Source organism: Rhinopithecus roxellana, chromosome 1 (genome assembly GCF_007565055.1).
Source record: "Rhinopithecus roxellana isolate Shanxi Qingling chromosome 1, ASM756505v1, whole genome shotgun sequence".
Lineage (NCBI taxonomy): Eukaryota > Metazoa > Chordata > Mammalia > Primates > Cercopithecidae > Rhinopithecus > Rhinopithecus roxellana.
Genome location: NC_044549.1, coordinates 161,290,821 through 161,315,499, shown reverse-complemented (window position 1 = coordinate 161,315,499; position 24,679 = coordinate 161,290,821). Strand labels below are relative to the sequence as shown.

Below are 24,679 nucleotides of genomic sequence, written 5' to 3'. Positions count from 1 at the left end.
AACACAAAAATTAGCTGGGCGTGGTGGTGCATGCCTGTAATCCCAGCTACTCAGGAGGCTGAGGCAGGAGAATCACTTGAACCTGGGAGGCAGAGGTTGCAGTGAGCTGAGATCGCACTGCTGCACTCCAGCCTGAGCGACAGAGCGAGACTTGGTCTCAAAACAAAAACAAAAACAAAAGCAACCCCCCCAAAAAACCCCAATAAATAATGGTTATCCAGTAAGAGATGGGCAAATATTTGGTTGGATAGGATATATTGCTAACAATAATAAAATTAATGTAAAAATCATATCCCATCATTATGAGTAAGCAAAATTCTAGCGTATGCCAGGGAAATTTTTGAAATATTTTATCAATTAGTAAAATTTATAAAGGTAGCTAATATGAGAGGAAAACTAGGAAGATGCAGAAGTGAAGAAGGAAATAGAAAAGAGGTAGGCACTTCATACATGTTATTTCTTGTTATGCCTATGACAGTCCTGTGGGAGCTATAACTGCCCTGACTTTGCAGAAGAGAGAACTGACACTCAGGCGAAACAATTTGTCCCAAGGTCACATCCCTAACAACAGTACAGCTTGGTTTCCAACCCAGGTTAGATATTCCAAAGTCCTGGTCCTCTCATTACTCTATGCAAATTACCACAAAAATAATTTTAACAGAAGAAGAACATATAATAGGCTTGATTTATTTTTGCTGAAATGCTTTTTCATTTTGATGAAAATGCTACAAGCTGCCATGACAGAGTGAGCCACTGGATTTGACTTACTTCAAGGAGGAGTCCCCAACACCAATGCAGCCTCGCAAGCTGAGCTTCCTCAGGAATCCACCGCATCGCTTCGAGATATTTTCCACCACTCGACCCTTTAATCAAGAAAGTTTGGGGGGAAAAATACTGTTTTTTCATGCTGCTTATCTAACAGCAAAATAACCTGAAATCTAGGAACAGAATATATTTTTCCAAGTGTAACAGAAAATATTTTTGGAACATTCCTCTAACACCTCAGTTCTATCCTTAATGCATGAAGGGGCTGCAAGCGCTGAAAAATGTTCTCAATTAAAGCATTAAGTATTCTAAAACCAACCAACAAACAAAAACAAACACAAACACAAAAACCAAAACCTGTACACTGCCTTTTGAAAGCCTTAGCCCTGGGATTAGGCCCTCCCTACCCAGGGGTCACAGCCATTCCGCCAATCAAAAGGCTTTTTGAGGTTAGCTGTGGGAATACCAGCCACTAAGCAGAGATCTAAGACAATGCAGCTTTAAAAAGAAAATCCTACTTGAGCTAAACATTACCACTTTAAAAGTATAACAATATATTGCAAAAGCTTCCCCTCATCCTCCTTAGCCGTCCCCTACTTAAACACATTTGCTTTGAAACAAGAACTTTCGCTGCGTACTCGCAGAGATATTAGAGGAAGCAAAAAGAAAATGAACAATGAACAATGATTAAGCACTTCCACTTTTTAAAAACATTTTCTACTTCAAATCACTTTTTTTCTTTAGAGACGGGGTTGGTGTTTGGGGGTCTCACTCTGGTGCCCAGATTGGAGTACAGTGGTGTGGTCATAGCTCATTGTAGTCTCAAACTCCTGGGCTCAAGTGATCCTCCTGCCTCAGCCTACTGAGTAGCTAGGACTACAGGCACATGCCATGGCACCTGGTTTACTTCTACTTTTTGAAGAACAATTTCTTGTACCTATTATGGCTCATTTAATAGTCAAAAAACTTCATGAACACTCCCAAAATGGAGGTAAGGAAGAGTATGTGTAGAATACAGAAGATCCCTTAGGGCATCTTGTAGTAGTACCATGCCCTATGATTTATGTCAGTAGCAAACTACAACAACCCAATCCAAGCACGACGATTAATGACCAGACCCTTCAGGAATAAAGGTCTGAGTCATTCCACCAGGTAAAGAACCATGACCAGCTGAGGCGCTTGCTGAAGGCAAAGGAATACAGAAATTCATTGTGGAAGAAGGTAGTTATAAATATTAACTACAACCTCCACCTCCACAAGGGAGGAAAAGTTCAAAGGGACAATTTGATTTGTTTTGAATACTATTATCCTCATTTTATAAAACAGCAATCTTGGCACTGAACTGTGAGCATGATGAATTCACCAAGATACATCAAAACCACAGGGGGTGCGCACAGTGGCTCAAGCCTGTAATCCCTGCACTTTGGGAGGCTGAGTCAGGATTTTGAGACCAGGCTGGCCAACATGGTGAAACCCCATCTCTACTAAAGATACAAAAATCAGCCAAGCGGCCAGGCACGGTGGCTCACACCTATAATCCCAGCACTTTGGGAGGCCGAGGTGGGCGGATCACGAGGTCAGGAGATCGAGACCATCCTGGCTAACACGGTAAAACCCTGTCTCTACTAAAAACACAAAAAATTAGCTGGGCGTGGTGGCAGGCACCTGTAGTCCCAGCTACCTGGGAGGCTGAGGCAGGAGAATGGCGTGAACCCGGAAGGCAGAGCTTGCAGTGAGCTGAGATCACGCCACTGCACTCCAGCCTGGGCAACAGAGCGAGACTGTCTCCAAAAAAAAAAAAAAAATTCAGCCAAGCATAGTGGGGCACACCTGTAGTCCCAGCTACTTGGGAGGCTGAGGTAGGAGAATCGCTTGAGCCTGGGAGATGGAGGTTGCAGTGAGCCAAGATCATCCCACTGCAGTCCAGCCTGGGTGACAGAGCAAGACTCTGTCTCATAAAAACAAACAAACAAAAAACCCCACAGGATACATATTGTTACCTAGCTAACATCTTAATTACGTTGAAAATCCAATCTTTGATACTGTTAGCATCTATTTATACTTTCTTGAGACTACCTGCATTAACAATTATTAATATTTTTTGAAGCAAAATTCCAGACAATTGTAAAATAAATCTTTGTCACTGGGGGAAAAAGATTATGACTTAGAAATCAAAGATATGTATTTAAGTACCTAATAAACAGAAACAAACAAAAAAACCAGCTCTACACCAATGTCTACAAACAGAGCACCTAATATACTGTTCCCATTTCAAGTTAGTAACATTTATATAAACTTTCTAGTTCTCCTTTTTTGGGGCAAAGTTCTTGTACTGGAATACAAAACTACATACACAATATTCTGTTCCACTGTTTCCAACTAAGAGGGGGAAAAATGCAAATCCATTTCAGTGCAATATTCAAGCCAATGATTCTGTGTCTTATCTACCAGACAATATGTTGTAGGCATGCATTTTAGAATGAAGGGCTTTAAAGAAAAATAAGCCCTAAAATGGGCTAAAGACCCTTGGAGTTACCACTTTCAGATTCACACACTACTTAGTTATTTCTCATTTTTGGCCTAGCACAATCTTCAGTAACCATGAAGACACTGACAACAAAATGTACAAGTTTTAAAGGCACAGAAAATGCCAACCCAAACTTCAGGTAAACTACACGTATTCACAAAAGAGAAGATGAAGGAAAGGTACCGTGTGCACGTGTCACCTAGATGCTTTACTCTGTCTTTTCTTCATGTGCCAGTCATGCAACCCACCGTTCAAGATACCTACAGTCTCCTCTTAGTAGGTGAGTGACCTTGGATAAGTTACTCAACCTTTTCTGTGCCTCAGTTTAATATGGTGCTTACGACAGTGTCAGACACACAGCAAATATTATTAGTGTGTTGATCCTGATCCTTGACAACTTCTCTTTTCTCTCACATTTCCTTCCCAAAGTGCATATTTTTAAGACTATCCATAAAATGCTTCCTAGGGCAAGCATCCTCCAAAGGGTCTTGTTTAAGGACTATGAAAGACCCCAAGACTTGGTTCATAATCTAGGCTGGACCAAGGGGGCTAGCCCAAAAGGGAAGCTAAGTGTTACGACTAGATTGCACCCTGGTGCCAGCTATTTTAGGTTTTCACATGCAATTATTTATATCACTGGTGAACCATAAATTGGCTTCCCCTTTGGTGGATGTACTTTTAAGTATTTTTGGGATGTGTTTATATGGCAGTTAGCTGAAAGTCAGCAGTCAGCTAAAATCTTGTGATCAAATAATGCACAAGGTAGTGATATTTACTTGAAATAGTAGAACTTTTTAATATCAAAATAATTTTTTTTTTTTTTGAGACAGGGCCTCACTCTGTCACCCAGGCTAGAGTGCAATGGCACAATCAGCACTCACTGCAACCTCTGCCTCCTGGGCTCAGGTGATCCTCCCACCTCAGCCTCCTGAGTAGCTGAGACTACAAGCATGTGCCAGTGTGCCTGGCTAATTTTTGCTTTTTCATTTTTTTGTAGAGACATGGTTTTGCTATGTTGCCCAGGCTGGTCTTGAACTCCTGGGCTCCCGTGATCTGCCCCCTACGGCCTCCCACAGTGTTGGGATTTCAGATGTGAGCCACTGCACCCAGCCTGACTTTAAAAGTTCTTCATGTGCTTTCCAAAAAAGTTGTATGGTTGGAAAAGTCATCAAAATTGAGGAGACATGAAGAACCACAGAAAGAGAGAAAGTATTTTGCTCAGTTTTTTCAAAACAATAACTCTCCTTTGTGGTCAGTAGAAATGACTACAATTTTTAGAAATTAAATGTCCTCCACATCATCACTAAGTAAACACAGTGAACAAATATTTAGATATGATCAGTTTGAAGGGGAATTCTATTCACTGGCATGGAATGTTGGCATGTTTAGGTGGAGCACTGTTGTAATCACTGCTGTTAACTCTCAAAAGTGCACTAAAGAACACCTAATTTCAGAAACTACAGTGTTAAGCCAGGAACTAGAGCTTATCTTTCCAGGATGGGCGTGATTCCTTGAGGTCCCTGCCCTCTTCCAAGAGCAGAGCACCACAATATGACAGAAATAAGGGGTTCCCCCTTTATTTAATAAAGGGAAATCTTCTGCTCTGCCCCACTTACTGTAAGTATTGTGCTCCACTGGTATAAGATGAGAAGCAGAGACTCTCAAGCAGTAAGTAACCTAGAGAAGGAGGTGAAGAGTCTCCACAACTGACCTAGACCATTAGTTTGTCTAGGTCAAACCAGGTTAAGCAGCTAGCAGGAAATTGCTTAGCTCAGTCCTACTGTTAAACACATGCATTTCCTTATCCAAACAAAAAAACCAAAAAACCAATAAATACATCTTGGTAAAAACACATGGCAAACATACTGTGTGAGTAACTAAATTAAAATGCATTTCCACTACTGTAAGTTTGCTAAACTGGAAATACATTAGGTTTTACATTAGGTAGAAAAGAAACTTCAGAATCTCAAGACCCTCAAACCAGCGCTTGAGACAAACCCTAAGTACAATGCTCTTTATTATTACCTGCCCCAGCGCTTGAGACAAACCCTAAGTACAATGCTCTTTATTATTACCTGCCCCAGCGCTTGAGACAAACCCTAAGTGCAACGCTCTTTATTATTACCTGCCCCAGCGCTTGAGACAAACCCTAAGTGCAACGCTCTTTATTATTACCTGCCCCAGCGCTTGAGACAAACCCTAAGTGCAACGCTCTTTATTATTACCTGCCCCAGCGCTTGAGACAAACCCTAAGTGCAACGCTCTTTATTATTACCTGCCCCAGCGCTTGAGACAAACCCTAAGTACAATGCTCTTTATTATTATCTGCCCCAGCGCTTGAGACAAACCCTAAGTACAACGCTCTTTATTATTACCTGCCTTAACTTTCTTTTGGTTAGAAATTTAGTATTGAGTATCAAAGTTGCTCTAAAATAAACTTTGCTCATTTCATCAGGTTTGCCATGCTTAAATGGAGATATTTACATATTTACAGATAAATATATCAGAATCTTGGAATTGCATAAGACTTAACTATTACTTTACTTCTTTATTTTATAGATAATAAAACAGAAGTACTGAGAGATTATACGACTTCAGTGGCTGAGCTGGGGTGACACTTTAGATCTCCAGCCTCACTCTTGGGCCTGTGCTTCTGCCATTTCTCCATTTTTGACACTGAATTAGACTTCTCAGTGGATTTTTTAGGTCAATAAGTATTTGTTAAGTCTCCTAAGGTTAAAGCATTGAACCAGGTGATAATGATGCAGGTGTGTGGCTTTAGAAAGCTGAGTAGTAAAACTCAGACTATAAACATAAACGAGAGAAAAACAATCTGTTACTGATACAATTTAAAATGCAAGCAGGGTTTTGTTTTGATGTATGCAAATCCCTTCCAGCTTTTCTTCTTTCTGTTCTACCTCGGCACTTTAATATTAGATCTAAATGCAGTAAAATAAAAAGGCAGGAAAGAGGAAACAGTTACTCGTCTTTTTAAAAAGTTTTCTATCTAAACCAAAGCTAACTTACCTCTACATCTGTTTGAAAGTTAAAAAGATCTATTCTTTGCCAGTTGCTTCCATCCAGGGCTAAGATGTTCCAAGCCTGGAAGGTGGGAGGTAAAGGAAGAGGGATTGGGGGTGAAAGAAACACATTTATTGAGACTCTTAAAGTCTTGATTCACCTTTATTTCCAAACCTCTACTTTTGATGTATATTAAGTCAACAGTCAAATGCAAAATTATACCATTGTGTTATATTAAGTATAAAAGATAATAAAATTTTAATTTTCAGTAATTTGAACTGAAACTCATTCTAATGAAACTTGATATGTATTGATTAAAAATCTGGTGAATACTCTACCTTGGAAATCTGTGCACATCGGCACAAAGTTACTATATCCAAGAAGGAAAATATTCTACAGAGAGAGGAAAAAAACACAAAAACGAGATGGTGTTAACATTTCAGGATAATTATAAGTTGAAAGAAAAAATCTTATCTGCCACCAGGATACATAAGTTTTTTCAAGATTCCTCAATGTGCAATATACAAGTGCACTATAACTGTACATCACTACAGTGAAATATTAAATGCTTGCATGTTCAGAAGCTGTTTTGGACACACAATACAAATTACCTTAGAACTCATTAAGCTTATATTTCCCTTGTTCTAAGAAATGGACACAGGAAAGACCATAATTGGTTCTATTTGAAGACCACTGCTCTAGCAGAAGCCCTCTTTTGGTGGTAGATGCACTGAACAGGCTCAGATGCCTGAGCCTCAAACAACATTGTCAAAAAAAAAGCTTGATGACAAAACCCATTTGGTTTGAAGTATTTGTTCGCCTGGCAGAAAGATGGAGCTCATTAGGTGGCAAAGTCTATAAATGCTCAGTTTTTCCTAAGCAAAAGCCAAGGAGCCAGAGAACACAGGAAAGATGAGGGGGAAAGAAAAGCAGACAGAAGCAAACAAAATCTTGGTTGGCATCAGTAATGCCTTAGAGGAAGCAGTAGCTGCCAGCATGGCAGGGGTCTGAGTGAAGCCTCGACATTCTGGCAGTCAAGGAGAGGAGCTGCTGCTGATAGTACGTGAGCAAACAGCCATGTGCGCCTCAGCACTGCAGAGTGACAGCTGAAAACAAAGGGCAGCTTTTCTGTGAGAAGGATGGATAGGGTTGAAGTCAGGAACAAGAATAGTGCTTCAGTTCTGAGAGTCCTGGAAAGTAAATATGAGAGTCTGTGCCTCTGAGTGTGGAAGGGGAGAGTGGTAAGATGGCAAACAGCTACCTATAATATTCCTCAAAATTCTTTAAAGCTAACAATCAGTGGTGAGATAAAAATCCATGGCCTCAGGGAAGGAGAGTAGAATCATAAAACATCAAAGTGTTGTACCCTACAATAATGCACCCACTTGCAGTACCATGGGATACTGACTGTAGAGATGCCATCCTACAATACAGGCTACAATCATTCTCTAGTGAAAAGCAAAGGATAGAAGCATAATAAGGGTTACATTGACTTTAAAAGTGTCAGGGGATCTTTGTACATAGAAAAATGCTGGTGGCGGCCGGGCGCGGTGGCTCAAGCCTGTAATCCCAGCACTTTGGGAGGCCGAGGCGGGCGGATCACAAGGTCAGGAGATCGAGACCATCCTGGCTAACACGGTGAAACCCCGTCTCTACTAAAAAATACAAAAAACTAGCTGGGCGAGGTGGCGGGCGCCTGTAGTCCCAGCTACTCGGGAGGCTGAGGCAGGAGAATGGCGTGAACCCGGGAGGCGGAGCTTGCAGTGAGCTGAGATCTGGCCACTGCACTCCAGCTTGGGCGACAGAGTGAGACTCCGTCTCAAAAAAAAAAAAAAAAAAAAAAAGGAAAATGCTGGTGGCTAAAATATGTGTACTTAAACATATACATCCAAGTATTTCAGGATATCTACACATCCACAGTGCTCAACCCAAAGGCTCTCCTGCCCCTAATAGCTGTGTTCTGTGACATACGACCATCCCACAGCTAGCCACATCTGATTGTCAGCTCCCTACAGAAAACAAGCACCAAACAGAGAAACTAGCCTAGTAGAGCAGAATCACATTTCATGCAGGGATTGGGTTCTAAAATGCCAAAGGTAAAAAAAAAAAAAAAGAGTTAGCTGTTTCCCTTGAAAATCCCTTAAGAGCATACCACCTTTATCATGTCTCAGTAATAACAATACTGGTAATAACAAAAATAGTCAACACTGATTATGCATCAACTATGTGCCAACCATGGTTTACATGCGAGTCATTTAATTGGCACAACACCACTATGAGGTGTTGTGCTATTACTATCTCCATTTTACAGATAAGGACACTGAACACAGAGGTTAAGTAACGTGCCCAGGGCACGCTGATAGTAAAAGTGGAACTAGGATTTGAATCCAGGTAGTCTGGCTCAAGAGCACAAGCCATGACCACTACATATACTGCTTTGGAAAGCTTAACATAGCTGTTTTTCCCTCAGGATTGGGCTAGATCCTAAGAAAGAAACTTAATCTAAGAGATATGAGCCGCTATGTGGGCTCCAAAGTGACTGACACAAGTAAGCTATAAAGTAACCTAACAATGCCATAAGCTGGATACTCTAACTCCTCCTACCCTATAGTTCAACAGTGTACAACCAATCACTAATTAATGTTACTTCTGGAAACCGCTAAGAGTTCCCAAAAATAATTTTTGTAATCGCCCCCTCTCCTGATTCATCCTGTTTTCTTTAAAAATTCGAGCAGGCCAGGTGCGGTGGCTCACACCTGTAATCCTAGCACTTCGGGAAGCTGAGGCAGGTAGATCACAAGGTCAAGAGATCGAGACCATCCTGGTCAACATGGTGAAACCCCATCTCTATTAAAAATATAAAAATTAGCTGAGCGTGGTGGTGTGCGCCTGTAGTCCCAGCTACTCAGGAGGCTGAGGCAGAAGAATCGCTTGAACCCGGGAAGGGGAGGTTGCAGTGGGCCGGGATCATGCCACTACACTCCAGCCTGGGCAACAGAGACTCATCTCAAAAAAAAAAACAAAAACAAAAACAGAAACAAAAACAAACAAAAACAAAACTCAAGCAACTCCTTTTTTCTCGGGATCACTTCCCAGTGTTTCCTGAGCTGCAATCTCAAACTTGCCCCAAATAAACTCTCTAGATTAATTTTACCTCAGTTTCCTTATTTAGGTCAACAGTGCTATTTCTTAACTGATAATAACAGATGAAGTAGTTTTCGTTTAGTGAGTATGTTGCTTGGAACAAACTGGACTCCTGCTTCATTCACAAGTGAGGCAAGAGTTCACACGTTGAGACACACGCAGGAACCAACACATGGAACAGGAATTCACATTTCTCATCTCATGCTTACTAGTTTTATGATTACTGAATGAAAAAATAGACTGCCTAAAGTATTTACATTATTTCCCCTCTCTCCCCAACCTTTTAAACTGAAAGTAGTTGAATTTGCACAAATAGGCATGGTGATACTCCAAACTACCACACTGACGGCCAAAGTCAATTCCTGACTCATGTTTCAATAAGTAAAACTAATGCCCTCAATTACAAAGCCTGGGATACTGGCAACAGAAACGCAGATAGCGACACGAGTGGCAAACTGAGTTCTGACCCCTCCAAAACATTCTTTCCTAGAAAGTGCTTCCTTATCTCAAATGTGATAGCCTCAACTTTACAAGGCAAGCACTGCAATAGCACCTGGTTATAAATATACACAGGGGAGCAAGGGATTGGATGTACTTTTGGACTTTGTATTCTGCTCCATTAGTCTGTTTGTCTTTGTGCCAGTAAGGCTGATTTTATGAAGCTTTAATAATAAGTCACAATGTCTGGTAACATAAGTCCTTCAACTTTGTTCTTCTTCATCAAGATTATCTTACTTATTCTTGATTCTCAGAATTTCCTATTAAGTTTCAAAATCAGCATATCAACTTCCACAAGAAAACTTTCTAAAATTGTTACTGGGACTGCATTGAATTTACAGAAAATTTGGGAACAATTGAGATTTTTACAATATTAAATTTTCCAATCCAGAAACACGATCCATTCCAAAATTTATTTAGGATTTCTTTAATTTCTCACAGTAATTTTTGTAGTTTTCCACATAGATATCTTGCTTATCTTTAGATTTTTTTCCTGGTTATTTGATGTTCTTCTTATTAAAATGGAATATTTTTTGGCAGCACGTGGTGGCTCACACCTATAATCCCAGCACTTTGGAAGGCTGAGGGAGGAGGATCACCCCAGCCCAGGAATTCGAGACCAGCATGGGCAACATGGTGAAACCCCATTGCTACAAAAAAAATACAATTATTAGCCAGGTGTGGTGGCGCATGCCTATAGTCCCAGCTACTCAGGAGGCTGAGGTGGTAGGATCAACAGAGCCTGGGGAGGTCAAGGCTTCAGCGAGCTGTGAACCTGGGCAACAGAATGAGACCCTGTCTTGAAAAAAAAGGAATATTTTAAATGTCATTCTTTAACTGTTGCTAGTATATAACGTTAATTTTCATAAACTGACCTTGTACCCAACAATATTTCTAAATTTGTTCATTCATTCTGATTTTCTACATAAAACATCAATTCACCAGTGAATAATGAACTAACTTTCCTCCTTTCCAATAATTATACTTTCTATTTCTTTTGCTTATTACAGTGGCTATGATTTTCTCTAGTACACTGATAAATAGAACTGGTAATGAAATACATCTTTGTCTCATTCTCATCTCAGAGAAAAAGCTGCCACTATTCAATTATTAGGATGTTTACTATAGGTTTTTTTTCCTGCCTTTCAATTATTTTATAATTCCTTTGTTACAGCCTATAAAATATTTCCATTTGGTGCACGTGTGATTTTAACACCTTTCACATTCGTTTATCTCCCCTTTAAAATTTTTTTTTTTTTTTTTTTTCCAGATGGAGTCTTGCTCTGTCACCCAGGCTGGAGCATAGTGGCATGATCTCAGCCCACTGCAACCTCCGCCTCCGGGTTCAAGCAATTCTCCTGTCTCAGCCTCCCAAGTAGTGGGGATTACAGGTGCACATCACCACATCCGGCCAATTTTTGTATTCTTAGTAGAGATGGGGTTTCACCATATTGGTCAGGCTGGTCTCGAACTCCTGTCCTCAGGTGCTCCACCTGCCTCAGCCTTCCAAAGTGCTTGGATTACAGGTGTGAGCCACCAGGGCCAACCTAAAATTTTTATTTAAAATAAGAGCAAGTAGTACAGAGAGTTACCATATACACCCCTACCAACAGACCCACATAGTTCCTCCTATCATTAACATGTTGTATTAGTGTGGTACATTTGTTACAATTAATGAACCAATATTGATACATTATTATTAACTAAGGTCTATAGTTTACAACATAGTTCACTCTGTATTAGTTAGTTCTAGAGGTTTTGCCAAATGCATGTCATGTAGCTGCCATTACAGTTTCACATAGACTAGTTTACTGTCAACATGTTTCATTTATTCATCTCTCCTCTCTTCCTCATGAACCCTTGGCCACTACTGATTTTTTTCTTCCCAGACATGGTCTCACTGTCACCTAGGCTAGAGTATAGTGGTATGACCATGGCTAACTGCAGCCTCAACCTCTTGGGCTCAACCAATCATCCCACCTCAGCCTCCCAAGTAGGGGAGACTAAAGTCACACGCCACCATGCCAAACTAATTAGAAAAAAAATTATTTTGAAGAGACAGGGTCTATGTTGCCCAGGTTGGTCTTGAACTCCTGGCCTTAAGCAATCCTCCTGTCTTGGCCTCCCAAAGTGTTGGGATTACAGGTGTGAGCCACTGTGCCCAGCCCCACTGATCTTTCTAATGTCGCTATAGTTTTATGTTTTCCAGATGCCATATGATTGGAATCAAACACTATGTAACTGTTCAGACTGGCTTCTTTTACTTAGCAATATGCATTTAAGGTTCCTCCAAGTCTGTTCATGGCATGATAACTTACTGTGCTTTATTGCTGAATAATATCTCATTGTGTGAATATAACAGTTTGTTTATCTATTCACCTATTGCAGGACATCTTGGTTGCTTCTGGCTTGGGGTGATTATGAATAATTCTGCTATAAACATTTGTGTGTAGTTTTTTGTGTGGATATAAATTTCCTACTCATTTGGATAAATACTTAGGTATATGACTGCTTGACTAAATGATACATTTATGGTTAGCGTTGTAAGAAACTGCCAAGCTATATTCGAAACTGGCTGTACCATTTTGAATCCTCACCAACAGTGAGTAAGTGTTCCTCTTGCTCTGCATCTTACCACCACTTTGTATTTAGATTTTTGAAATTTACCCATTCTAACAGGTATACAGTGGTATCTCATTGTCTTAATTTTCAATTCCCTAGTGACATATCGTATTAAGCATCTTATGCTTGTCATCTGTATATCTTCTTTGGTAAAATGTCTGTTCAGATATTTTGCCCATTTAAAAAAATTGAGTTATTTCTCACGATTGAGGTTTTTTTTGTTTTTTTTTTGTTTTTGTTTGTTTGTTTGTTTGTTGTTGAGATGGAGTCTCCCTGTGTTGCCTAGGCTGGAGTGCAATGGTGTGATCTCAGCTCACTGCAACCTCTGCCTCCCGGATTCAAGCAATTCTCTGCTCAGCCTCCCCAGTAGCTGGGATTACAGGCGTGTGCCACCACACCCAGCTAATATTTGTATTTTTAGTAGAGACAGGGTTTCACCATGTTGGCCAGGCTGGTCTTGAACTCCTGACCTCAAGTGATCTGCCCACCGTGGCCTCCCAAAGTGTTGGGATGACAGGCGTGAGCCAGAGCCCAGCTGATTTACTCACCGTTGAGTTTTAAAAGTTATTTACATATGTTGCACACAAGTCCTTTATTACACATTTGGCAAATATTTTCTCCCAGTTTGTGGTTTTCATTCTCTTAACAGTGCCTTTCTCAGAAAAGATGTTTTAAATTTTAATAAAGTCCAACTTACTCACTTTTCCTTTCATGAATAGTGCTATTGGTGTTGTATCTAAAAGCTCATTGCCAAATCCAAGGTCACCTAGATTTTCTCCTACACTTTCTTCTAGAAATTCTGTGTTTTGCTTTTAGGTATATGATCCATTCTGAGTTGATTTTTGTGAAAGGTCTGTGTCTACCTTCATCTTTTTAAATATAGATGTCCAATTTTCCAACACCACTTGTTGAAAAAAAAATGTATACTTTCTCCATTGACTTGCTTTTGCTCCTTTGTCAAATATCAGTTGACTATGTGGCTGTATTTTTAGGCTTTCTATTCTGTTTCATTGGTCCATCAATCTATTCTTTCACCAATGCTACACGTCTCGATTACTGAAGCTTTATACTAAGTCTTAAAATTAGTCCAATAGTGTCAGTCCTCTGACTTTGTTCTTCTTCAGTACTGTGTTGGTTCTTCTCAGTTTTTGGCTTTTCCCTATTAACTATTTTTTTTTCCCCAAGTGACAGGGGTCCTACTATGCTACCCAGGACAGTCTCAAACTCCTGGCCTCAAGTGATCCTCTTGCCTCAGCTTCCTGTGTGGCTGGGATTACAGGCACAAGCCACTGCACCTAGCTTGCTTTTCCAAGCAGGTTTACGAACATCCACAAAACCAGTTTTGTGACTTAAATATGTGACTGTTTGACTAAATGATACACTTATGGTTAGCTTTATAAGAAACTGCGAAGCTATATTTTAAACCGGCCGTATCATTTTGAATCCTCACCAACAGTGAATAAGAGTTCCTGTTGCTGCTGTTGCTCACAAAGTAATTTAGTAAAGTTTTGATTTGGATTTTGGTGAATCTACACATGAACTTGAAAAAAGTTAACATTTTAGCAATACTGAGTCTTCTGATCCATGAATATGTAATATCTCTTCACTTATTAAGATATTCATTGATTTATTTCACTGGAATACTAGAGTTTTATAGTTTTCCTCATATAGATCTTACAAAATTTTCTTCAGAATTATACTTAGGTATTTCATTTTTTTATGTTAATGTAAACAGTATTATTTTAAATTTTGAATTCCAGTAGTTCATTGTAGGTATACAGGAAAGTAATTAACTTTTATAATATTAACCTTAGATTCTATAACCTTACCATAATTGCTAATTAGTTACAGGAGGAGGTTTATTTATTTTATTTTATTTTATTGAGACAGAGTCTTGCTCTGTCACCCAAGCTGGAGTGCAATGGCACCATCTTGGCTCATTGCAACCTCTGCCTCCTAGTTCAAGTGATTCTCCTGCCTCAGCCTCCTGAGTAGCTGGGATTACAGGCGCCACCACCATGCCCAGCTAATTTTTGTATTTTTTAGTAGAGACAGGGTTTCACCATGTTGGTCAGGCTGGTCTCGAACTCCTGACCTGAGGTGATCCACCTGCCTCAGTCTCCCAAAGTGTTGGGATTACAGGCGTGAGCCACTGCACCCGGCCCAGGAGGAGGTTTATTATTACTAATTATTTTGTCAGTTCTTTGGGGTTTTCATGACATGGGCAATCGTGTCAACTGCAAACAAAGCCAATTTTATCTCTTTCCAATGCATATCTTTTATTTTCTTGCCTTATTTTATTACATTAGCTAGGACTTCCAATACTGTGATGAACAGGAGTGGTGAAAGGGGACATCTTTTTCTTGTTCCCAATCTCAGGGAGAAAGCATCTAGTTTCTCATCATTAAGTATGATGTTGGCCAGGCACGGTGGCTCACGCCTGTAATCCCAGCACTTTGGGAGGCCAAAATGGGTGGATCATTTGAGGTCAGGAATTTGAGACCAGCCTGCCCAATATGTTGAAACCCCATCTCTACTAAAAATCCAAAAAAATTAGCCAGGCATGGTGGCACAGGCCTGTAATCCCAGCTACTGGGGAGGCTGAGGCAGGAGAATCACTTGAACCTGGGAGGCAGATGTTGCAGTGAGCAGAGACTGCACCACTACACTCCAGCCGGGGCAACAGAGCTGGACTCTGTCTCCAAAAAAAAAAAAAAAAAAAGTATGATGTTAGCTGTAGGTCTTGTGTAGATGTTCTTTATCAAGTCAGGGAGTTCTTCTGTATTCCTAGTCTGCTGAGTATTTTTATCATGAATGGGTGCCACAATTTGTCAAATATTTTTTCTGCACTTTCTGATGTGACCACGTGATTTTTTTCTTTAGTCTGTTGGTGTAATAGATTACATTGACTTTTGAAGGTTAAAATATCCTTGCATAGTTGAAATAAATTCTGCTTTATTGTGGGATATAATTATTTTATACATCGCTGGATTTGACTTGCTAATATTCTGTTAATGGTTTTTGCATCTATTTTTATGAAAAATGTTGGTCTTGAGTTCTCCTTTTTTTGTAATATTTTATATGGTCTTGGTATTTTTTTTTTTCTTTTTTTTTTGAGACGGAGTCTCGCTCTGTCGCCCGGGCTGGAGTGCAGTGGCCGGATCTCAGCTCACTGCAAGCTCCGCCGCCCGGGTTTATGCCATTCTCCTGCCTCAGTCTCCCGAGTAGCTGGGACTACAGGCGCCCACCACTGCGCCTGGCTAGTTTTTTGTATTTCTTAGTAGAGATGGGGTTTCACCATGTTAGCCAGGATGGTCTCGATCTCCCGACCTCGTGATCCGCCCATCTTGGCCTCCCAAAGAGCTGGGATTACAGGCTTGAGCCACCGCGTCCGGCCGGTCTTGGTATTATGGTAACACTGGGCTCCCAGAATGAGTTAGGGAAGTCTTCTGCTTCCATTTCCTGGACAATATTATAGAGAACTGGTATCATTTCTTTCTTAAATGTTTGGTAGAATTCACCAGTGAAACCACCATCCGGGGTGGTGCTTTCTGTTTTGGAAGGTTATTAACTATTAATTACATTTCTTTAATATATATGCCTACTTAGTTTACTTCTCTTTGTGTGAGCTTTTGGTAGTTTGTGTCTTTCAAGGAATTAGTCCTTTCCATCTAAGTTATCAAATTTGTGAACACGAGATCAAAGCCATAATAAAAAGTCACCAAGTAAAGAAAAGCTCAGGACTTCACGGCTTCACTGCTGAATTCTACCAAACATTTGAAGAAAAACTAACACCAATCCTACTCAAACTATTTCAAGAAACAGATGAGGAGGGAATACTTCCAAACTTATTCTACAAGGCCAGTATTACCCTGATACCAGAACCAGACAAGATCAAAAAAAGAAAACTACAGGCCAATATCTCTGATGAATACTGATGCAAAAATTCTCAACAAAATTCTAGCAAACCAAATTCAACAATACATTAAAATGATCATCCATCATGACCATGTGAGAGTTATCCCAGGGATGCAAGGATGGTTCAACGTATGCAAATCAATCAATGTGATACATCACATCAACAGAATGAAGGACAACACCACATGATCAATTCACTTGATGCTGAAAAAGCACTGGATAAAATTCAACCTCACTTCGTGATAAAATCCCTCAACAAACTGGGTATAGAAGGAACATACCTAAACATAATAAAAACCACACAGAACAGACCTACAGCTAGTATCATACAGAATAGAGAAAAACTGAAAGCCTTTCCTCTAAGATCAAGGATGACCATTTTCACCACTGTTATTCAGCACAGTACTGGAAGTCCTAGATAGAGCAACAGATAAGGGAAAGAAATAAAGGGCATCCAAATTTGAAAGGAAGAAGTCACATTATCCTTGCTTGATAATGATATGATCTTAAATTTGGGAAAACCTAAACATTCCACCAAAAAAATGATTAGAACTGATAAACAAATTCAATAAAGTTGCAGGATACAAAATCAACATACAAAAATCAGTAGCATTTCTATACGCCAACAGTGAACAATATGAAAAAGAAATTTAAAAAGTAATCCCATTTACAACAGTCACAAATAAAATTAAGTAACATTAAATAAGGAATCAAGCAAAGAAGTGAAAGATCTCTACAATAAAAATATAAAACACTAATGAAAGAAATTAAAAAGAACACACACAAAAAAAACAGAAAGATATTCCATGTCCATGGGTTAGAAGAATCAATTGTTTTGTTTTGTTGTCACCCAGGCTGAAGTGCAGTGGTGCGATCTCAGCTCACTGAAGCCTCTGCCTCCTGGGTTTAAGTGAGAATTAATATTGTTAAAATGTCCATACTACCCAAAGCAAATGACAGACTTAATGGAATCCCTATCAAAATACGAATGACAATCTCCACAAAAACAGAATAAAAACAATCCTAAAAGTTATATGGAATTACAAAAGACCCATAATATAACCAAAGCTATCCTGAACAAAAAGAACAAAACTGGAGGAATCACATTACCTGACTTCAAATTATACTACAGAGCTATAGTAATCAAAACAGCATGGTACTGCCATAGAAACAGACACATATGGAATAGGATAGAGAATCCAGAAATAAATCCATATCAACTACATACTACAATAAACTCAAAAGTCCCAAAACATACCCTGGGGAAAAGACAGTCTCTTCAATAAATGTTGGGAAAACTGGATATCCATACGCAGAAGAATGAAACTAGACCCCTATCTCTCACCATATACAAAAATCAAATTAAAATGGATTAAAGACTTAAATCTAAGACCTCTAACTATGAAACTATTACATGAAAGCATCAGGGGAAATGCTCTAGGACATTGTTTTGGGCAAACATTTCTTGAGTAATATCCCACAAGCACAGGCAACTAAAGCAAAAATGGACAAATGGGAGGGATCACATCAAGTTAAAAAGCTTCTCCACAGCAAAGGATACAATCAACAAAGTGAAGAGAAAATCCACAGGATGGGAAAGATATTTGCAAACTACACATCTGACAAAGGATTAGTAACCAGAATATATAAAGAGCTCAAACAACCCTATAGGAAAAAAAAAAAAACTAACAATTCAATTTAAAAATGGGCCAAAGATCTGAATAGGCATTTCTCAAAAGAAGACACAAATGGCAAACAGGTATATGAAACGGTGCTCAACATCACTGATCTCAGAGAAATGCAAATCAAAATACAATGAGATATCATTTCACCCCAGTTAAAATGACTTATATCCAAAAGTCAGACAATAACGAATGCTGGCAAGGATGTGGAGAAAAGGGAATCCTCACACACTGTTGGTGGGAATGTAAATTAATACAACTACTATGGAGAACAGTTTGGAGGTTCCTCAAAAAAACTAAAAACAAAGCTCCCATGTGATCCAGCAATTTGACCGCTGAGTATATACCGAAAAGAAAGTAAATCAGTATATCAAAGAGATACCTGCACTCCCATGTTTGTTGTGGCACTGTTCACAATAGCTAAGATTTGGAAGCAACTTAAGTATCCATCAGCAGATGAATGGATAAAGAAAATGTGGGACATATATACAACGGATACATTCATCCATACATCCAACATATATCCATCCAACATCCAACATATATACATTCAGCCATACAAAGAATGAGAACGTGTAATTTACAACAACACGGATGGAACTGGGGATCATTATGTTAAGTGAAAGAAGCCAGGCACAGAAAGACAAACTTCACATGTTCTCACTTATTTGTGGGGGCTAAAAATTAAAACAACTGAACTCATGGGGGAAAAGAGTAGAAGGATGGTTGCCAGAGGCTGGGGTGATGGCAGAAGGATGGGGGGGGACATGAGGATGGTTAATGGGTAAGAAAAGTAGTTGGAAAGAATGAGACCTAGTATTTCATAGCACAACAGAGTGACTATAGTCAATAATAAATTCTACAATTAAAAATAACTAAAGAGTATAATTGGATGGTTTGTAACACAAAGGATAAATGCTTGAAGGGATAGATATCCCCATTTACCCTGATATGATTATTATACATTGGATGCCTGTATCAAGGTATCTCATATACCCCATAAATGTATATGTTTCCTATGTAACCACAAATTTTTTTTATGTGAACAGAGTTGTTAATATTCCTTTATTATCCTTTTAATGTCCATGTAACAACGATCCCTTTCATTTCTGATCTTGGTACTTCAGTTCTTCTTTTATCTTGGTTAGTCTGGCTAAAGGTTTAGCAATTTTACTGAACATTTCAAAGAACCAGTTTTGGTTTCACTTACTTTCTCCATTGTTCTTAATTTCTTTGATTTCTACTCCTCCTTTTTTATTTTTAAAGCTTATTTATTTATTTATTTTTAGAGACAGGGTCTCGCTATGTCACCCAAGATGGAGCGCAGTGGGGTGATCATAGCTCACTGTAACCTTGAAATCCTGGGGTCCAGGGATCCTCCTGAGTAGTTAGGACTACAGGCACAGGCCACCACGCCCAGCTAATTTTTTTTTTTTTTTCTTGATAGAGATGGGGTCTCACTATGCTTGCTTGGTCTTGAACTCATGATCTCAGGCAATCCTCCCGCCTCAGCCCATTATTTCATTTCTTTAGCTTGCTTTAGACTTCCATTGCCCTTTTTTCTCTAATTTCCTAAAATGGAAGCTTAGATTCTTGATTTTACTTTTATATTTTTTTGTGAGATGGAGTTTCACTCTTGTTGCCCAGACTGGAGTGTAATGGCACGATCTCAGCTCACTGCAACCTCCGCCTCCCCGGTTCAAGTGATTCTCCTGCCTCACCCTCCCAAGTGGCTGGGATAACAGGCACACACCACCACACCCGGCTAATTTTGTAATTTTAGTAGGGACAGGGTTTCACCATGTTGACCAGGCTGGTCTCGAACTCCTGACCTCAGGTGATTCACCCACCTCGGCCTCCCAAAGTGCTAGGACTACAGGCATGAGCCACCACACCTGGCCAGATTCTTGATCTTAGATCTTTATTTTTGCTAATGTATTCATTCAATTCAGTAAATCTCCCTCTAAGCACTGCTTCCTACAAAGTTTGGTAAGTCGTATTTTCATTCTCATTTTAAAATATTTTTGCTTTCCTCTTAAGACCTTTTCTTTGACCCATGTATTATTCAGAAATGTGTTGTTTAATCTCCAAATATTTGGGGAATTTTTGGCTTTCTGTTGCTGATTTCTGGTTTAACTCATTGTGGTCTGTAAGAACACTTTGCATGCTATTCTTTTAAATGAGTTGAGCGTTTTATGACCTAGAATGTGGTCTGTTTTGGTGAATGTTCCATATAACTTTAAGAGGAATGTGTATTTTGTTGTTGTTGTTTAAAGCATTCTACAAATGTCTATCAGTTCTAGTTAACTGATGTTACTGTATCTTCTTCAGGATTTCTGCATTATGTTCACAAGAAAGGCTTGTTTGTGTATTTCCTTTCTTATAATGTCCTGGTAGGTTTTGATACCAGAATTATCCTAGTCTCATAAAATGAATTAGAAAATGTAGTGGGTTGAATGATACGTGCCCCATCACCACCAAATAAAGATGTATTTGAGACCTAATCAACAGAACCTGTGAATATTACCTTATTTGGAAAAAGGGTTGTGCAAAGGTAATTAAGTTAGGGATCTTGAGAAGAGAAGGAGGCCATGTGACCACAAAGGCCCTGACTGATGAGTGATACAGCCAAAAGAAGCTGGGAGAGGCAAAGAATGGATTCTCCCCTAGAGCCTTCAGAGGGGGCATAACCAGGCTCACACTTTGAATTCAGACTCTGATCTCCAGAACTGAGAAAGAATAAATTTCTGTTGTTTTAAGTCATCCAGTTTATGGTAATTTGTTAAAGCAGACATAGAAAATCAATATATTAAATGTTCTTTTTCTGTTTTCTGGGAAAAGTCAACCTAAGACTGACATTGTTTCTATCTTAACATGTGAAAAGATTCCCAAGGGAAGTCATCCGGGCATGGAGGTTGCTTTGTGGACTCAATTTACTTACCAGAGATAGGAATCTTCAGACTTTGGTTTTTTCTGTTGTCAGAGTTAGTAATTCGGTAGACGTTATAGTGATGTCCCCCTTTTGTTTCTGGTATCAGTAATTTGTGCCTTCTTTCTTTTCTTAATCAGTTTTAGTAAGAATTTATCAATTAATCTTTTCAAAAGGCCAATTTTGGGTTTTGTTAATTTTCTCTATTGTGTTTGTTTTGTATTTCCTCAATTTTGATATAATTTTCTTTCCTACCACTTCTTTTAATTTATTTCCTTCCTACCACTTTCTTTTGTTTTATTTCCTTCCTACCACTTTCTTTAGTTTTATTTCCTTCCAATTGATGCTCAAGTAATTGATTTTCAGTTTTACTATTTTTTCTCTTTTAATAGTGTACAATTTTACTTACCACATTTTTGGTTTTCAATCCATCTGGAATTTATTTTTGAACACTTACACAATGATTTATGATTTTATCTCAATCCTATACTGAGTACTTATTTGTGAATAGATGTTACTATATTTTTTATTCTTTTCCATTGTATTGTTCCAATATAGCATCATTATAATTACTATAGCTTTATAATGTTAGTATGCAAAAGGATAAATCTACTCAATTTGATCTTCTTCAAAACTGCATTAGCTATATGGGCATCTTCACTATATACATAAATATTAAAATCAATTTGTTAAATTATCCAAAGCTTCCTCCTGAGATTTTGACTGAAATTACATTTTTACAGTGTTGAGGGTTCACATCCAGGAATGTGGTTTACTTTGACATTTATTTGCATTTTGTTTTAGTCTTTCAGAAAATTTTAATTTTCTCCATAAAAGTCACATTTTTTGTTCAGTTTATTCCAGGGTATTTTATAGTTTTTTTTATTTTTATTTTTTGTATTATGAGTGTTATCTTTTTTGTATTTATTTTCCTAATAGTTGAAATTGATTGTTAGATATTAATTGTATATCCAATATTACCATACTCTTATACTGATTCTTTTGATACTGTTATGTAGAAGAACAGATTGTCTCAATTAATGATACCTTATAAATGCTTATATTTTTTATTTCTGTTTCTTGTCTTATTTCATTGGCTAATATGTCTGGCAAATACTATGTAACAAAAGTAATAGACTATCTATAACATTTGCAGGCCCAAGGGCAAGAGTACAAATGAAGACCCACATACCACGGGTTTAAGTATTTTAAAGTTATAAAAATCAAGCTAGAAAACTCTTAAATATGCTCTCCCTTCCCTTCTTGACAGATACAACTTCATGACAAAATTTTTAAAAAACTGGAAAATTACACTATATAACCGGAAGTAGGCAAAATACTAAAGATTGAATATAATTATTGTTACACACGACTGGGTGCCCTACTGAAGAGTTTGCAGTATTAGAATAATAGAATAAAGATACGTGGAATACTAAATATTCTATTTCTAATCAATAAAATATTTTTGTTTCATTATGTTGTTATAATTAAGGTTTTTACATAATTTTTGTTCCATTATTATTCATGCCAAATTAGAAACCTTTTCTTGAGTCATGTAGTTTTAAAAGTTTTTTATTAATCTAAATTTGGAGAAACTTCACTAGGCTGAAGTTTCAGTTGGGAACAGCAACTGAAATCTAAAAAAACAATACTTAAGTTTAGAAAGTATACCAAAAGTGTTCGCATATAATGTTCAAGTTTAGTAACAAAGTAGCATTAAGAGAAATTAAATTGTTACTGCACAAAATTATATTGGTATTGTTACATGTTAGAACTAGACCTACATATACATAAAGTGTCATATGAATATTACAAAATGTTCCTTAACTATCATACATATATAACTGCTATGAATACTATACTAATTCCTGAGTACATGCAAAATCATAAATTATAACATGCATATAAGCAAAAAAAACAGATGACTGAAAAATACTAAGAAGTTATATTTGTTGGCTGGGCGCGGTGGCTCACGCCTGTAATCCCAGCACTTTGGGAGGCCAAGGCGGGCAGATCACGTCAGGAGATTGAGACCATCTTGGCTAACACGGCGAAACCCTGTCTCTACTAAAAATACAAAAAAATTAGCCAGGTGTGGTGGCAGGCATCTGTAGTCCCAGCTACTCGGGAGGCTGAGGCAGGAGAATGGTGTGAACCCAGGAGGCGGAGCTTGCAGTGAGCCGAGATCATGCCACTGCACTCCAGCCTGGGCGACAGACTCCATCTCGGAAAAAAAAAAAAAAAAAAAAAAAAAGTTATATTTGTTTTGCAAGAATCTAATGGCTGAATATAAATAAAAAATAATTTTATGATTCTGCATTTGGTCCTCAAGTTGGGAAACAAAGTATTAAAAAGTATTGTTAGAAATTTACTCTTCATCATAAATAACTAAAACAAAAATGCTTACAGTGTTGGTTCAGAATGGTAGTATTTAAAATAAACACAGTAACAAATGCTAATATTATCAGAAACTCTATTTTTTTCATAATTGAGGAACTTTGGTTAAAAATGACTTATGAGAGTGAAAAAAGTAGAGCAAGTCTACTAAAAGCAAGTCTTACCGAATTTTTTTCTTTATCATTCATAAGCTTTAAATTTTTAATATACACATTTTTAACATCTTCCTATTAGCAATGTAATGGATATAAAGAAAACTGCATAAATGAAATGTATAGACCAATGACTTATAAAGCAAACATCTTATTGTAACCCCTACCCTGGTCAAGAAATAGAACTTTGTCAGCAACCTCAGAGCCCCAGAGCCTTCACATGTCCTTTTTTTTTTGGAGACGGAGTCTTGCTCTGTCGCCCAGGCTGGAGTGCAGTGGCGCGATCTCAACTCACTGCAACCTCCACCTCCCGGGTTCAAGCTATTCTCCTGCCTCAGCCTCTCCAGTAGCTGGAATTACAGGTGCCCACCAGGATACCCAGCTAATTTTCATATTTTTAGTAGAGATGGGGTTTCACCATGTTGGCCAGGCTGGTCTCAAACTCCTGACCTCAGGTGATCTGCCTGCCTCAGCCTCCCAAAGTGCTGGCATTACAGGCGTGAGCCACCATGCTAGGCCCCACATGTCCCTTTCTAATCACAATACTACCCTCCATTTCTTCTAAGTGTAGCCACCATTCTGCCACTTCATACTCTTCACTTTCTTTTCTGTATTTATTATTCAATTTATCATCTCTAAACATTATAGCTCCTGGTTCTCATTTGCCCTTTTAAATCTTTCAATCTGCAGGCACCCTCCTTCCATCCCTTCTTTCTCCCCCATGCAAGTTATTTGTTGAAGAAATCAGATTATCCTGTAGTTTCTCACAGTGGATTTTATTAATTGTACACATGTTAATGTTGTTTAATATTCCTCTGACCTCTGTATTTTCTACAAATTGGTAGTTGGATCTATAAAATTGATCAATTTCAGGTTTGACTTTTTTGTCTGAGCAAGACTCCTTCACAAATGGTATTTTTCATCAGAAGGCACATAATATTTGGTTATTTCTCCTTTTGTAATAAGAAGCAGTGAAAGCTCAATGCCTAGATCTATTAATTTACTAAGGGCTATAAAATGGTGA

General features: G+C 38.5%; 1 protein-coding gene across 1 annotated transcript in view; it reads right to left on the bottom strand.

The window, feature by feature from the left end:
• Positions 1–24,679, bottom strand: part of FBXL2 (F-box and leucine rich repeat protein 2) — a 97,278-nt gene that overhangs the window by 22,411 nt on the left and 50,188 nt on the right. Inside the window, exons 3-5 of the mRNA XM_010372966.2 lie at positions 6,652–6,706; positions 6,320–6,394; positions 769–863 (exon numbers count right to left, since the gene is read on the bottom strand). Coding sequence (XP_010371268.1) covers positions 769–863; positions 6,320–6,394; positions 6,652–6,706 — 225 coding nt within the window. The remainder of the gene's footprint in view (positions 1–768; positions 864–6,319; positions 6,395–6,651; positions 6,707–24,679) is intronic.